The sequence below is a fragment of the Trichomycterus rosablanca genome, chromosome 19 (assembly GCF_030014385.1).
Source record: "Trichomycterus rosablanca isolate fTriRos1 chromosome 19, fTriRos1.hap1, whole genome shotgun sequence".
NCBI classification, from domain to species: domain Eukaryota; kingdom Metazoa; phylum Chordata; class Actinopteri; order Siluriformes; family Trichomycteridae; genus Trichomycterus; species Trichomycterus rosablanca.
Window position 1 is genome coordinate 9,942,401 of NC_086006.1, and position 17,333 is coordinate 9,959,733.

The 17,333-nt window shown below is 41.7% G+C and overlaps 1 protein-coding gene across 1 annotated transcript; it reads left to right on the forward strand.

Moving 5' to 3' along the window:
* The first annotated feature begins 4,920 nt into the window (after nucleotides 1-4,920).
* On the forward strand, nucleotides 4,921-13,745 carry zfp64 (zinc finger protein 64 homolog (mouse)). Its single transcript, XM_063015590.1, has 7 exons — nucleotides 4,921-4,960; nucleotides 6,516-6,671; nucleotides 6,775-6,906; nucleotides 7,005-7,067; nucleotides 10,264-10,515; nucleotides 12,325-13,463; nucleotides 13,508-13,745. The coding sequence occupies exons 1-7, from the start codon at nucleotides 4,939-4,941 to the stop codon at nucleotides 13,715-13,717; spliced, it is 1,974 nt and encodes a 657-aa protein (XP_062871660.1). The 5' UTR covers nucleotides 4,921-4,938; the 3' UTR covers nucleotides 13,718-13,745.
* The last annotated feature ends 3,588 nt before the right edge of the window (nucleotides 13,746-17,333 follow it).

Genomic DNA, 17,333 nt, shown 5'->3' on the forward strand with positions numbered 1-17,333 from the left:
GTGGGATGTTGGGAAATTATGGAAACTTGAAAGGAATAGAAGTATAATTGATGGTTTAAAACAGTCCTGGGGTGAGGATCTGTTGCTCTTTTGAAATATTTGTTTTACAATTGGTTGATGGAATCTGCGTTTCTATCTGCTGCATGGCTGATGAAGTACTTAGTAATAGAATTATCAGTCACCAGTCTTGTATGTGTGGTTGCATTTACTAAAAGTATTGTTAATAAATAACATAATTTATTAACTCTATGATTTTCTAGATTCTTCTTTATCATGACTTGGGCATAATTTTTGTAGGTCACACAGGACAGTGTGCAGACACTTTAATTTCGGATTACGAACAGAAATTTGCGAAACACGTGACGTCACGAACAAGTTGACTCCAAGCGGCTCTCTCTCTCTCTCTCTCTCTCTCTCTATATATACAGTGTATCACAAAAGTGAGTACACCCCTCACATTTCTGCAAATATTTCATTATATCTTTTCATGGGACAACACTATAGACATGAAACTTGGATATAACTTAGAGTAGTCAGTGTACAGCTTGTATAGCAGTGTAGATTTACTGTCTTCTGAAAATAACTCAACACACAGCCATTAATGTCTAAATAGCTGGCAACATAAGTGAGTACACCCCACAGTGAACATGTCCAAATTGTGCCCAAATGTGTCGTTGTCCCTCCCTGGTGTCATGTGTCAAGGTCCCAGGTGTAAATGGGGAGCAGGGCTGTTAAATTTGGTGTTTTGGGTACAATTCTCTCATACTGGCCACTGGATATTCAACATGGCACCTCATGGCAAAGAACTCTCTGAGGATGTGAGAAATAGAATTGTTGCTCTCCACAAAGATGGCCTGGGCTATAAGAAGATTGCTAACACCCTGAAACTGAGCTACAGCATGGTGGCCAAGGTCATACAGCGGTTTTCCAGGACAGGTTCCACTCGGAACAGGCTTCGCCAGGGTCGACCAAAGAAGTTGAGTCCACGTGTTCGGCGTCATATCCAGAGGTTGGCTTTAAAAAATAGACACATGAGTGCTGCCAGCATTGCTGCAGAGGTTGAAGACGTGGGAGGTCAGCCTGTCAGTGCTCAGACCATACGCCGCACACTGCATCAACTCGGTCTGCATGGTCGTCATCCCAGAAGGAAGCTGACGCACAAGAAAGCCAGCAAACAGTTTGCTGAAGACAAGCAGTCCAAGAACATAGATTACTGGAATGCCCTGTGGTCTGACGAGACCAAGATAAACTTGTTTGGCTCAGATGGTGTCCAGCATGTGTGGCGGTGCCCTGGTGAGAAGTACCAAGACAACTGTATCTTGCCTACAGTCAAGCATGGTGGTGGTAGCATCATGGTCTTGGGCTGCATGGGTGTTGCTGGCACTGGGGAGCTGCAGTTCATTGAGGGAAACATGAATTCCAACATGTACTGTGACATTCTGAAACAGAGCATGATCCCCTCCCTTCGAAAACTGGGCCTCATGGCAGTTTTCCAACAGGATAACGACCCCAAACACAACCTCCAAGATGACAACTGCCTTGCTGAGGAAGCTGAAGGTAAAGGTGATGGACTAAACCCAATTGAGCACCTGTGGCGCATCCTCAAGTGGAAGGTGGAGGAGTTCAAGGTGTCTAACATCCACCAGCTCCGTGATGTCATCATGGAGGAGTGGAAGAGGATTCCAGTAGCAACCTGTGCAGCTCTGGTGAATTCCATGCCCAGGAGGGTTAAGGCAGTGCTGGATAATAATGGTGGTCACACAAAATATTGACACTTTGGGCACAATTTGGACATGTTCACTGTGGGGTGTACTCACTTATGTTGCCAGCTATTTAGACATTAATGGCTGTGTGTTGAGTTATTTTCAGAAGACAGTAAATGTACACTGCTATACAAGTTGTACACTGACTACTCTAAGTTATATCCAAGTTTCATGTCTATAGTGTTGTCCCATGAAAAGATATAATAAAATATTTGCAGAAATGTGAGGGGTGTACTCACTTTTGTGATACACTGTATATATATATATATATATATATATATATACATATATATATATATATATATATATATATATATATACTGTATATATACCGTGAGCAAACATTTGGACAGCTGACGGTGTTTTTTCTTTATATTTTGTAAAATTCAGTATTAAAATGGCCCCAAATAAGGTGCAGAGGAAGCTTAGTGGTGAGAAAATGAACAAATCTATTACATTTGTTGTATAATTACTCCTGCCAGTAGCTGTCACTGTGTATCAGACAGCGGGGACAGTGAGTGAGAGAGAAGAAGGAAGTCCGCTGAGTAAAGTATTCTTTCTTTCGTGCAATTACACCTACAAAATACAACACTATTGAAATAAAGAAGGAAATAATAGAGAAATATGAGAGTTATTGTTGTTTCTGGTAGATACATTTCATAAAAAAAGAAGGAAATTTATTATGGTGTATGGTACAGCACACGTACTGTACTGAGATGTGTGTTTTATGTACAGTACTACTGTGTATTGTTGTTTATTATTATTTATTACAGTATTATCTATTCTATAATTTAAGATTAAGGGAAAATATACTTGTATTTATAACAAAAAAGACTATTTAAGACATTAGAAGGGTTAGGTAAGGGGGTGGTTTGGGAGGTCTGGCACAGATTCATTCTATTTACATTATTTCTTATGGGAAAAATAGGTTTAACTAACGAACATTTTGACTTAAGAACAGCCCATTGGAACCAATTAAATTTGTAAGTCAAGGGTCTACTGTATAACCGTCGATTATTCTGTCTACACGTGGAAATGAGCTCGCCGAACTGCAGAATGAACAGTGTAGCATTGGCGCCCTCAGGTGGATAGATGCAGGTACTGCATTTAACAGCTTCTGAAACATAGAGACCGCTTTAGATTTTTCTCAAATAATCAAATCTAAATGTATAGCAGTGTCTGGAATATTCCACCCCAAACAATTATTCTAAATAACAGAAAAAAAGTTCACTTAAAGGTATAAAAATACTGCTGTGGTCACCACTATCCACTCGCAACAGGACCAGCTAGATGGTAAACTGTGCTAGCAGTACCTCAGAAGTAACTACAGACCATGTCAAATAGTGGAAAAGAAATGTATCAAGCAAGAAAAAGAACTGTTAAATACTTGTTTTACTAGCAGAGGGATACTGTAATGCTTCTATCCTTGAAACGTCAAGGACGGCAGGGAAGAAAAACAAGTTTAAGACAATGGGAACAACAAAGCTACAGACTGGCAAAAATGACTCTATACTGACCAGAATGACCGCCAACTCATTCGAATGTATGTCAATAACCGTACACTGACAACCGAGGTAAAGTACCCATCAAAAACGGTTCAAAAAAGAACTGAGGGTGCCTCAGCAAGGCTGGAATCTGGTAGATTTGTCTTTGTGAATACTGCATGAATTAAACATGTTAACTTTGTTTCTCTCTGATATTATTACTTTTTTTTATTTATTAGAATTTTAACATTATGTTTTACACACTTTGGTTACATTCATGACAGGACAGGTAGTTACTCATTACACAAGATTTTTTTATGCCAAACACAGTCATGGACAATATTGTATCTCCAAATCACCTCACTTGAACGTCTTTGGACTGTGGGAGGAAACCGGTGCTCCCGGAGGAAACCCATGCAGACACTGGGAGGACATGCAAACTCCTCACAGAAAGGACCCGGACCGCTTCACCTGGAAAATGAACCCAGGACCTTCTTGCTGTGAGTAACAGTTTGCTGAAGACATGTCAACAAAGGACATGGATTACTGGAACCATGTCCTATGGTCTGATGAGACCAAGATTAATTTGTTTGGTTCAGATGGTCTCAAGCATGTGTGGCGGCAATCAGGTGAGGAGTACAAAGATAAGTGTGTCATGCCTACAGTCAAGCATGGTGGTGGGAATGCTATCTATCTATCTATCTATCTATCTATCTATCTATCCATCCATCCATCCATCCATCCATCCATCCATCCATCCATCCATCCATCCATCCATCCATCCATCCATCCATCCATCCATCCATCCATCCATCCATCCATCCATCCATCCATCCATCCATCCATCCATCCATCTATATCTCAAGTCAAGTCAACTTTATTTATATAGCGCTTTTTACAATAGACATTGTCTCAAAGCAACTTTACAAAATCCAGGACCAACAGATACAAAAACCCCTGTTGAGCAAGCCGAGGGCGACTGTGGCAAAGAAAAACTCCCTGAAAATTACAGGAAGAAACCTTGAGAGGAACCAGACTCAGCAGGGCCCATCCTTCATCCTATCTATCTATCTATCTATCTATCTATCTATCTATCTATCTATCTATCTATCTATCTATCTATCTATCTATCTATCTATCTATCTATCTATCTATCTATCTATCTATCTATTTTTCTATCTATCTATCTATCCATCTATCCATCTATCCATCCATCCATCCATCCATCCATCCATCCATCCATCTACATTTATTAATTGATTGTCCCTCTTTTATTTACTTCATACTTGACACTTTTCTGAAGTCTCTACCAGGACTGAAGAGGGCAGCACCTGCGCTTGGACAGCTCCTCAGTTCCAAACGGCGAACAAATGGTTAACGTCCAATTGCCCTACAATTAATGTTTAGTGCACTAAAGAGTGAGTAGAACACTACTTTAAATCCACATCTAGTGCATTTGTGTAGTGAGTAAGTAGCTATTTGGGATTCCGCCGATCGTTATCGTGCTGTAAGGTTGTCGCGAAACAAAATATCGACCCTGACATTTGTGTGCACTTACTTATATGGACATATGTTAAGAAATGGGCTGAAGAGATAAATCTAATATTTACAAAATGCCAAATATTAAGTAATTATTCTTCAAGTTGAAGATTCAGCTGTGCATCGGGTGCAGATCAGCATCAAGCTGCTAAATGGCATCATTCAGCACAGACGGTAACTTTGCTGAACAACTACATGAAAGTGTGTATATATACAGAAATAAATAGATTTAATTATTTCCATTAATTTATTTTATTACTCAGTTTCATATCATTCTTTATCTGTATTCATCAGAGCTGCTCTGGGTTCTGTATGGTAGATCCTAACATTCGGATAGTGAGTCGAACCCCAAACGAGTAAAGAATCGATTCTCCTATTCGAGTGGTTTGGAAATCCAAAACATAGGAGTCGATTCCACAAAGTAAAGAGTCGGTACAGTCGGTCCTAAATGCAAACAAAAATAAACATTAGATTTTCGTTTATGTATTTATTTTATATCTTTCTTACTCACCTATGCTAAAGGTAACATAACATTAAAACCACCTCCTGGTTTCTACACTCACTGTCCATTTTATCAGCTCCACTTACCATATAGAAGCACTTTGTAGTTCTACAATTACTGACTGTAGTCCATTTGTTTCTCTACATACCTTTTTAGCCTGCTTTCGCCCTGTTCTTCAACGGTCAGGAAGAACAGGGCCTTTGGGGGAAAGGATCACTACAGAGTAGGTATTATTTAGGTGGTGGATCATTCTCAGCACTGCAGTGACACTGACATGGTGGTGGTGTGTTAGTGTGTGTTGTGCTGGTATGAGTGGATCAGACACAGCAGCGCTGATGGAGTTTTTAAACCCCTCACTGTCACTGTTGGACTGAGAATAGTCCACCAACCAAAAATATCTAGCCAACAGCGCCCCGTGGGCAGCGTCCTGTGACCACTGATGAAGGTCTAGAAGATGACCGACTCAAACAGCAGCAATAGATGAGCGATCGTCTCTGACTTTACATCTACAAGGTGGACCAACTAGGTAGGAGTGTCTAATAGAGTGGACAGTGAGTGGACACGGTATTTAAAAACTCCAGCAGCGCTGCTGTGTCTGATCCTCTCATACCAGCACAACACACACTAACACACCACCACCATATCAGTGTCACTGCAGTGCTGAGAATGATCCACCACTTACATAATACCTACTCTGTGGTGGTCCTGTGTGGGTCCTGACCATTGAAGAACAGGGTGAAAGCAGGCTAAAAAAAAGTGTAGAGAAACAGATGGACTACAGTCAGTAATTGTAGAACTACAAAGTGCTTCTATATGGTAAGTGGAGCTGATAAAATGCACAGTGAGTGTAGAAACAAGGAGGTGGTTTTAATGTTATGGCTGATCGGTGTATGCTTCTTTATTTAAAAAGTGGTTTGCAGCCTCTAATGCAGTGTCATAACTGTGCACATAGTGAAGACATGGGGAGGACCACCACTGGTCTGCACAAAGCCCTAATCTCAACCCCATCAAACACCTTTGGGATAAACTGGTACTTCTCATCTAACATCAATGCCTAACCTTACGAATGATCTCTTAACTGAATGGGCACACATTTCCACAAATACAATCTCATGTGAGGTGTCCACATGCTTTTGGCCATAAAGTGTAGTTCATACAAGTATGTTAACAGATGACTGGAGTTATTTTTCATGCATTTAAAGTTGCTTATAGTTTTGTCCTTTGCAGGAGTTAACCATCTGCTCATGGAGGTCAGCCCGGACATCCACATCTGTGGCTTCTGCAAGCAGCAGTACAACAATTTTGAAGTGTTTCTTGCTCACAAGCAAAATGGCTGTCAGCTTCATATGACCGATATATCAGTAACAAATACCGAACCTGCTGGTATGGAAAATTCCTTCTTGTTAGATATACAGCATATTTACAGCCCATTGCTAAAAATGAAACATCAGTGTTCTGTTTGTGGATTACACAGAATCCATGCAAGAGTTCACTCTGGAGGAGGCTTTACAGACGTGTGTGTCCAAAGCATTCAAGAAGACGATAAAAACACAGAAAACGCCCTCAAAAAAGCTGAAACCTTCACTGGCCCCAAAGAGACACATCTGCAGCTTCTCAGGTGAGGGAGGGCACATTTAGTATTGTTACAAGCCACGACTAATAGCGCCTACCTGATGCTGCATTATTTTGTTAAATGTAATTCATTTTTGCTCATAGGTTGTACTTTTAAAACCCAGTATGGCCAAAAGGATATGGAGAGGCATATGTTGACTCATACTGGTAAGAAAAAATGTCCTAATTCTCCCTTTTTATTAAAATAAAGAAAATAATCTGCTAGAAATAAAGTTCTCTCAGCAAGACTGGTACCCAAATAAACACTGGAGTGGCTAAAATATAGAAAATAAACATATTCTATTGACTTTGCTATAATTCTAATTCTAAATCCATCTGACATCTGTGGTAAGACCCTAAAACTGACAGTAGCTGCATTTTGTAAGGAGAAATGGTGGCTATACTGACTGTAATAGCTGCCAATGATGGATCAACCATATAACAGTAAACAGCGGTGGTAGCCACCGTTGGGTCCCTAAGCAAAGCCCCAACTCTCAACAAGTGCCAGTACAACAACAGTACAACAGTTGCACAATAACAACAAATTGGGACACTGGGACATTGGGACAGATGACATTATGCAAAGCTAGTGAGTGGAACATGTTCATTTATTATTTTTACATTACTATATGGGCACGGTGGCTAGATGGGTAGCACTGTCACCTCACAGCAAGAAGGACCTGGGTTCGATCCCCAGGTGCGGCGGTCTGGGTCCTTTCTGTGTGGAGTTTGCATGTTCTCCCCGTGTCTGAGTGGGTTTCCTCCTGGAGCTCCGGTTTCCACCCACAGTCCAAAGACATGCAGGCCGGATTATTTGTAGATACAAAACTGTCCATGACTGTGTTTGACTTTAAACTTGTGAATGGATGAATCTAGACAATAGACAATGTCATATTACATTAGGAACTGCAGAAAGTAACTTTTGGCTTAATACTTAATAGATAGCTAGAGCCTATCCCAGCTTTTCAATGGGCACAAGGCACAAAGTAACACCCTGGACGGGGCGCCAGTCCATCGCAGGGCAGACGCACACATACACACACACATACACACCCCTTTCACCTGACTGCTTGTTTTTGGACTGTGGGTGGAAACTGGAGCTCCCGGAGGAAACCCACATGGACACGAGGAGAACATGCAAACTCCTCACAGAAAGGACTCGGAGGGGGTCCTGCTATTTTAAAATATTTTGCCAAAATAACAACTAATAACAATGTTTAGTCTTATATAGTTCTTCATTTCTCATCTATGGCAGAGTAACACCCACTTTAGTGTAGAATTGTAGTATTTTTTTTACCCTTTAAATGTTTGTGTCCTAGTAGTGTCACAGTACAAGTAGCAGTAACAATATCAGCACGTGTTTACAATTTATTTAATGGAAAACAGTGTAAGGTAGGTAGTGAACGCAGCATTAATGTAGACAAACAGAACCAGTTAAACATTTATTTTGTAGATTTTACACCAAGTCCAAGTAAACAGTTCATTACAAGCACTAACTAAAACATGCTAATTATGATTAATAAATGTAGTCGGTATTTTATTGCTTTTCCAGACAACATTAATCTAGATATTATAAGATAAACAGAGTTTTACCGTCATACTGGAACATGATGCTAAAAATGCACGTTATTATATTACACAGTTTCACAGGTGTAGTTTAGCACGGTCAAACTTTATACTGACGGTTCCGTTTGTGTTTTTAATGCGAAATAATTCCGTCCTTTATTATTTAATTTATATCAATAAAATTAACAGTTAAAAACTAAAGCTTATAAACTCCAAATGATGCTGTACACGGAGCTCACGCATGCGCACTGACGGTTGGTCGGGCTGTGTTTCAAATTGGCACGTTTCCCTGTACAGGCTGCTTAAGCGCCATCAAGTGGAGTGAAGCGTCGATAATCGAACAGTGAGTTGGTTGGATATAGTGGTGGTAAATTCGGTTCATTTTATGGACTCGGGTTAATCTGAGTCACTCAATAATGTGATCCGGTTCACTTGAGTCACTTTAGTGCCCCCCCTTCAATAAATAAAATAAATTACATTACAACTGTAAGGATCCACAGACACATTATTAGGTTACAGATGTTTTTTTAATTATTTATTTATTTGTATTTTAATTTAAAATATCACTTGTCTTCTGTGCACTCATCTGTAAATAAATCCTTCTCTCTTAATTCTCTTGTCACCTCACACTTCTCTTGTCAATGACAAGTTGACACTTTTTTTCTAAGTGGAATCTTGATCATGGGGGATAGGGACAAGGAGGGGAGAGAGATGGGTGGACTTACCTACCAATCAGATGGGTATATTAATGGGTCAAGGGTTCAAGGGGGATGGTCAACAACAAATTGCCATGGTAACTTGACCCAGTCAGGCAGCCACAGTGGCACCAAAACAAACAGTTAATGAATTACCAAGGGGGAAGGGCTATGATACTCCTTAAGTGGTACAGTACTAAAGTAGCCTGTAAGCATTTGCATTTTAATAATAATATAACTATATTTTATTGTTGCTTTGCTTACAAGAAAATATGCTGCACTACTAAACTATACCACTACTACTGGTAATAATAATAATAATAATAGCATGTGCATAAAATCAGCCACATAATAAACACCAGTGTTTAACCGCTTGTTTATTAGAATATTGAACTTATTACTTTACAGACTGGAGTGAAGCCGGTTCAGCCCAATCATCTGATTCCGCAGTGTTTGTGTACTTGGCAGCAGCCAATCAGAGGACTCACAGGAGGACTCACGGGTTCATTGAGACCTGGGACTCGTGATTCCTGATTCAGTACCAAGATTCGAATCATTAACCCGGGTGATTCACCGGGTGAACCGCCCAGCTCTAGTTTGATATCGGTTTTCGGTTAACCGGTTGGTTCATCATTGACATCGCTTAGTATGACTGTAAGTCGTTTTGGATGTAAATCAATAATATGGGGAACATTTTTAAAGGAACATAAAGGTGTTTATTTAGCATTTTGGTGGAGACTAAACTACGTTATCCACACAAATAGATTGATTAGTGCCAAAAGTATGTAGACATCCCTAATTATCAATAATGAATTGCCTGTAATAATACATTTCATGCTTTCCACTTTGGGGAGACAGTTCAAGGAAGGTTGTCCCTCACAGAGCTTTGACCTTAACCCCATTGAACAGCTTTGGGATGGATTGGAATGCTGATTGCTCGACCTCACAAATTCCCACAGCCACACTCCAAATTGTGTGGAAAGTTTCCCAAAAAAGTGCAGGCATTTATTGCTGTAATCCGTTAGCTAGTAATGGCCATAAACTGCAACTCCAGGATTTACTTTGTCAATCTTTGGATATTTGTTGTGCCTTTCATTGCCCAGGTGAGAGGCCATTCGAGTGCGAGCTGTGCCATAAGCGTTTCAGCAGACGGGACAAGCTGAACCTGCACAGCCGCTCGCACACCGGAGAAAAGCCGCACAAGTGCAAGCACTGCCCGTATGCAGCCGCTGACAGCAGCAGTCTGAAGAAGCACCTGCGCGTGCACTACGACGAGAGACCCTTTAAGTGCCAGATCTGCCCGTACGCCAGCCGTAACTCCAGCCAGCTCACTGTGCACCTGCGCTCACACACAGGTTAGTCCATATCCATATAGAGAAGCACTGTGTTGTGTTTATTAATCAGTCATATAAACTATATTATTGATATACACTGATCAGCCATAACATTAAAACCACCTCCTTTGCACTTTGTAGTTCTACAATTACTGACTGTAAGTCCATCTGTTTCTCTGCATACCTTTTTAGCCTGCTTTCACCCTGTTCTTCAATGGTCAGGACCCACACAGGACCACCACAGAGCAGGTTTTATTTAGATGGTGGATCATTCTCAGCACTGCAGTGACACTGACATGGTGGTGGTGTGTTGCTGGTATGAGTGGATCAGCAGCGCTGCTGGAGTTTTAAAATACCGTGTCCACTCACTGTCCTCTCTATTAGACACTCCTACCTAGTTGGTCCACCTTGTAGATGTAGTCAGAGACGATCGCTCATCTATTGCTGCTGTTTGAGTTGGTCATCTTCTAGACCAGAGGTCACTAACAGGCGGACCGCGGTCCGGGTCCGGACCCAGAAGCTGTCCTATACGGACCCGGACCTATAGCCAAAACAGAAAGTTATTATTTGAAACCTGACGGAGCGCTTCTATTTTAACCGGCGCAGCTTTTGTAGTCTTTACGGTAGCGGTTTAGCGGATGAGAACCAATCACGTGACACCACTCAGCCAATCAAGTCTGTGCATTCCAGCCGGTAAACACTGCGACTGCAGTGCAGACAGTTGAGAGAGTTAGAGGCGAGTTACATGTGAAAAGACGGTGGAAAGAAAAAGAAAGATAGCGAATGTAGAAAAAACGAAGGGAGAGATACAGACAACTGTGCAGGAGAAAGTTGAGAAAAAGACGAGTGAGACAGGAGACAAATGGCGCTCTCCAAAAAAGAAACGTGTACAGCGAAAATACAGCATTTAATCCGTGATGGAGAGACTCATTTCTGTTCTTACTTCCCACTGGAGCACAATTTATTTTTATTTTCTCTTAATTTGATAAGAGAAAGGTTTTATAAGGTGGGGCGGTCCGGGTCCTCTCTGTGTGTGCATGTTCTCCCCGTGTCCGCATGGGTTTCCTTCGGTGCTCCGGTTTCCTCCCACAGTCCAAAAACATGCAAGTGAGGTGTATTGGAGATACTAAATTGTCCATGACTGTGTTCGATATAACCTTGTGACCTGATGAATCTTGTGTAATGAGTAACCACCGTTCCTGTCATGAATGTAACCAAAGTGTAAAACATGACGTTAAAATCCTAATAAATAAACAGACATTTGATTTGACAGTTATTGATAACATGCAGATGTTGATACAACTACTAGGCTACATTATACTATATTGTATATATGTTATAGTGGTTAAGGTACTGGACTAATAAACAGAAGGTTGCCGGTTCAAGCCCCACCACCACCAAGTTGCCACTGTTGGGTCCCTGAGCAAGGCCCTTAACACTCAATTGCTCATTGTGTTCCGCTCATTGTGTAAGTCGCTTTGGATAAAAGCGTCTGCTAAATGCTGAAAATGTAAATGTAAATATCAATATATATATATAGTTAAACATTCCGGACCTTTGCTTCAAGAAATTTTCTCTAACTGGACCCCTTTAAATTTTAGTTGAATACCCCTGTTCTAGACCTTCATCAGTGGTCACAGGACGCTGCCCACGGGGCGCTGTTGGCTGGATATTTTTGGTTGTTGGACTATTCTCAGTCCAGCAGGGACAGTGAAGTGTTTAAACTCCATCAGCATTGCAGAACAGGGTGAAAGCAGGCTAAAAAGGTATGCAGGGAAATGCTTTTGAATGAACTATGTTTACTATGTTGTTATTGTTTTTCCTCTCCAGGTGATGCGCCATTCCAGTGCAACGAGTGTGGCGCCAAATTCAAAATCAACTCCGACCTCAAGCGGCACGCGCGTGTGCACTCCGGCGAGAAACCGTATGCCTGTGACCTGTGCGAGTACCGCTGCGCCATGAAGGCCAACTTAAAATCCCACGCTCGCCTGCGCCACGGTACCTACGCCTGCGCCGAGTGCGACTTCCGCTGCGCGGCCAAGGCGGCGTTGCGCGCTCACTCCCGGCAGCACGCGCCGGCCCAGCCGTTGCGCTGCGCTCGCTGTCCTTACTCGTGCGCCAGCAAGGGGGCGCTCAACAGACACGAGCGCGTGCATTCGGATGAGCGTCCGTACGCGTGCCATCGCTGCCCCTTCGCCAGCAAGCAGCGCGCCAACCTGCAAGTCCATGTCAGGAAGTGCCACGGTGAGAAAGTCATGGAAAGACGAAGCAAGGGTGGAGAGGAGCCGCACAATCCTGCCGGGTCGCGGTACAGAGTGAGGCTTGAGGCGGCCCGGGCGTTTCGTTGCAACTTTTGCGACGCCTCGTTTGTAAGAGAAGACTCGTTGCGAAGTCATAAAAGGCAGCATAATTTCTCACAAGAACGGCAAAGACTGGAACATGGTGGGGGACACTCAGAACCCCAAAATACCAGCACTACAAAGACAGATGAACCAGACCAGGTTGCGCTAACCCTGACAAATGGTTTAGTTCCTTCCTTCGAAAGCCCTCAGCTTAAGATCATAGTAGCGCCACCTCTCGTTCAAGAGAGCACCTTCATACGGACAGCAATGGACAGTCAGTCTTCTAAACCTGGAACGCTTCTGCTCAGTTCGGAAAGCCAGAACGTTGTTTTAAACCCCGTCATTCAACAAGTTAGCCTGTTAACTCCGGTGCAACACATTTCCCAGCCAGCAGAGGGCAACCTTGAACATCAGACAGTTTTACTAACTCACATCGCCGCTAGTCAAGAAAACCATTTAATCCAGACGAATGTCTCTGACACGCAGAATTATATCACCTCACCTTCGACTTCAGAGAATGCCTTTATCACAGGGTGTTCGGACCTGGACAGCCTGCACGCTCTTATCCAGCAGGGTGGAGCAGAGGTTACCGTGGTCACCGAAGACCACGCGTCTATCGCCACACCAGTGACGTCAGCCTCCGCTTTTGTTCCACCCCTGGACATCGAAAGACTTCTCAGGATATCCATAAGCAGTCGGCTGAAGGAAACGAAGCTGAGGACGGACTGGTTGTGACGGACGTAAATATGGAACCGTCCGGTGCCCTTCTTGTACACAGTGTTCCCTTGGTATCGGTGCAGGATCAACAAGTACCCATCTACCAGCTCTCACCGCATCAGATCTTCTCGGACACGAATATACCCGACAGCAGTGAGAACTAAGCAAAGAGTAAATGCCAACATGTCATTATCTTGATATCTTACTGAGCAGTTTATTAGGTACAACTATTTGGCAGGTACATTCATTAATTATTATACAAGCTACACATACTATACTGCTAATTATCTATCAAATAGCAACCCCATTGGACCCCCACTGACTTGCTGATGTCTTGGTGGTTAAAAATAACATGGTAATAACATGCTTGCATCCCTAGTAGTAACTACTCAAACTGTTGCTGAGCACCACCCACTACCTACTGTGCCAGACCTGAATAAAGCTAAGAAAAGCTTTTTTTATATTATTTTTTAAACTAAATCATTAAAAAATAACACATATCGTAAGAGCTGCTTGTTTTAAAAAAAAAATGAAGAATAATAAAAATTATGTTTGTTGTTCTGGTATTACTATGGCAGGTGCAGCAATGTTGTTGGGATTAAACACTGTTTAAACAAGCTTACTAACCTTGTTAGTATGTTTTATAAGGAACAAATTCACTGTTATGATTCTTGTAGGTATCCAGTGAGAGACTAGAGCTATAAATCTGTTTTAAAATCCCAACAACACTGCTGCACCTGCTTTTCTTATACAAGTACAACACACACTACCATGTTATTACCACATTGGTTTCATTGTAGTGCTGGGCGTCCTATAAAGGTCTCTTTTGATTGATAAATTGGCTACAGCAGAGTGACAGAACCAACAAAGCTATAGTCAGTATACTCACAAATACACAGATCAGCTTCTTGTTTCTACACTCACTGTCCATTTTATCAGCTCCACTTAACCATATAGAAGCACTTTGTACTTCTACAATTACTGACTGTAGTCCATCTGTTTTTCTGCATACTTTGTTAGCCCCCTTTCATGCTGTTCTTCAATAGTCAGGACTCCCACAGGACCACTACGGAGTAGGTATTATGTGGGTGGTGGGTCATTCTCAGTACTGCAGTGACACTGACATGGTGGTGGTGTGTTAGTGTGTGTCTGGTATGAGTAGATAAGACACAGCAGCGTCCTGTGACCACTGATGAAGGTCTAGAAGATGACCAACTCAAACAGCAGCAATAGATGACGGATCGTCTCTGACTTTACATCTACAAGGTGGACCAACTAGGTAGGAGTGTCTAATAGAGTGGACAGTGAGTGGACAAGGTATTTAAAAACTCCAGCAGCGCTGCTGTGTCTGATCCACTCATACCAGCACAACACACACTAACACACCACCACCATGTCAGTGTCACTGCAGTGCTGAGAATGATCCACCACCTAAATAATACCTGCTCTGTGGTGGTCCTGTGGGGGTCCTGACCTTTGAAGAACAGCATGAAAGGGGGCTAACAAAGCATGTAAAGAAACTGATGGACTACAAAGTTCTTCTATATGGTAAGTGGAGCTGATAAAATGGACAGTGAGTGTAGAAACAAGGAGGTGGTTTTAATGTTATGGCTGATCGGTGTATATCTGGAGCTTAAAAATAATCAATGAATATGCATACCAGCTAGGTGTACCTAATAAAGTGCTCGGTGAGTGTAGTTGTGCAATACTGGGTAAACTCTCCTGTGTATTCAGCTGCCGATTACACTATAATACCAGTTTTCATCAGTTTACAGCTAAGGTTCAGCATCTAAAGACTTTTAAATCACCCTTTAAAGTGAACCAAGTGTAAACAAGAGCCAGTCACACCGAACAGGCAAATCACCACCCTGTATTGGCTATAATGCTAATAGCTATTAGTAATTAATGTCTTATCAAAATAAATATTATGTTAAATTTTAAAATGGCATTATTATTAAACAATCACTTAGAAATTAATGATTTCAATCCAGTTTTAATATAAAAAAATTCCATTTGGTTTCTACTGGTCTGTTATGCCTGGGTATTGGTAATGGCGGCTAGTTTTTTAGCCTGTTTACTTTTGCCAGCTTTATTCACATAAGATCATTTTTATCACAGTATGTTCTGAAATATTGTGGTACTATTAAATAAAAAGCTGTTATTATTATTTGTTATTAAAAACTAAAAAACATACTTGGTTTGTTTCTGGCCTGCTGTGCTGATGCTTTGCTATGCTAACAGAAATGGTGGCTATAGTTTTTAGCCTTTTCATTGCTTGCCAGTGCTATCTTTAATTAAATTAAAGGTTATGGTATATTCTAGAACATTTCACTTATCTATATTAAATGGTATGTTCTAGAATGTTTCACTTACATTATATTAAATTCTTACATTATATTACATTATTTTAATGATGTAACTTAGAAGCACTTTGTAGTTCTACAATTACTGACTGTAGTCCATCTGTATCTCTGCATGCTTTGTTAGCCCCCTTTCATGCTGTTCTTCAATGGTCAGGACCCCCACAGGACCACTACAGAGCAGATATTATTTGGGTGGTGGATGATTCTCAGCACTGCAGTGACACTGACATGGTGGTGGGGTGTTAGTGTGTGTTGTGCTGGTATGAGTAGATAAGACACAGTAGCACTGCTGGAGTTTTTAAACACCTCACTGTCACTGCTGGACTGAGAATAGTCCACCAACCAAAAAATATCCAGCCAACAGCGCCCTGTGGGCAGCAGCCTGTGACCACTGATGAAGGTCTAGAAGATGACCAACTCAAACAGCAGCAATAGATGAGCGATCGTCTCTGACTTTACATCAACAAGGTGGACCAACTAGGTACCTGCCAACTAGTCTAATAGAATGGACAGTGAGTGGACATGGTATTTTAAAACTCCACTCATACCAGCACAACACACCACCACCATGTCAGTGTCACTGCAGTGCTGAGAATGATCCACCACCCAAATAATACCTGCTCTGTGGTGGTCCTGTGGGGGTCCTGACCATTGAAGAACAGGGTGAAAGCAGGCTAAAAAAGTATGTAGAGAAACAGATGGACTACAGTCAGTAATTGTAGAGCTACAAACTACTTATATGGTAAGTGGAGTAGAAACGAGGAGGTGGTTTTAAAAGTAAGTTGCAAACAGGTGTAAAATTACTAATCTATAATAAATTCTATGCTTTTATCTTTGTGGCAAAAATTTAGGGAAGGCCCTTTCCTCTTTCCATATCACTGAGCTACTGCAGAAAAGAAGAGGATTTTTGTGGTCTGCACACAGCCCTACCTCAGCTTCTGTAAGCACGTTTTGTACTCACAGCTAGGACCAATTTGTAGTAGCCAAATTGGCCATTTGTTTGTTTTTGGGGAAGTAGGAGGACTTACAGGACACCCACATGGAGAACATGCAGCTTTTAACAGACAGTGATTAGGGGAGAGATTAAAACTATTTCGGCAATTAGTTCTTATTACCACCATTGGCATATGAAAGGGCATATGGCCACAGCTCAGCATTTTTTAGGTACTTGGTTTAATCCTTGCTTTTAGTCAGTGAGGAGCCATGTGCCATGCCAAGTGTGTATTTCCTTCTTTACATTGGTGGCACAGGACCCACAGCTATCATGACCAAAAGACAACTGTTTCGTTTCATTTTCACCAACTGCTTTATTCAGGTCAGAGTTGCAGTGTGTCCAGTTCCAACATGAAACACAGGGTGCAAGGCAGGATGCCAAACCATTGCAGGGCTTTGACCACCCACCCAGTCATAGTCAATC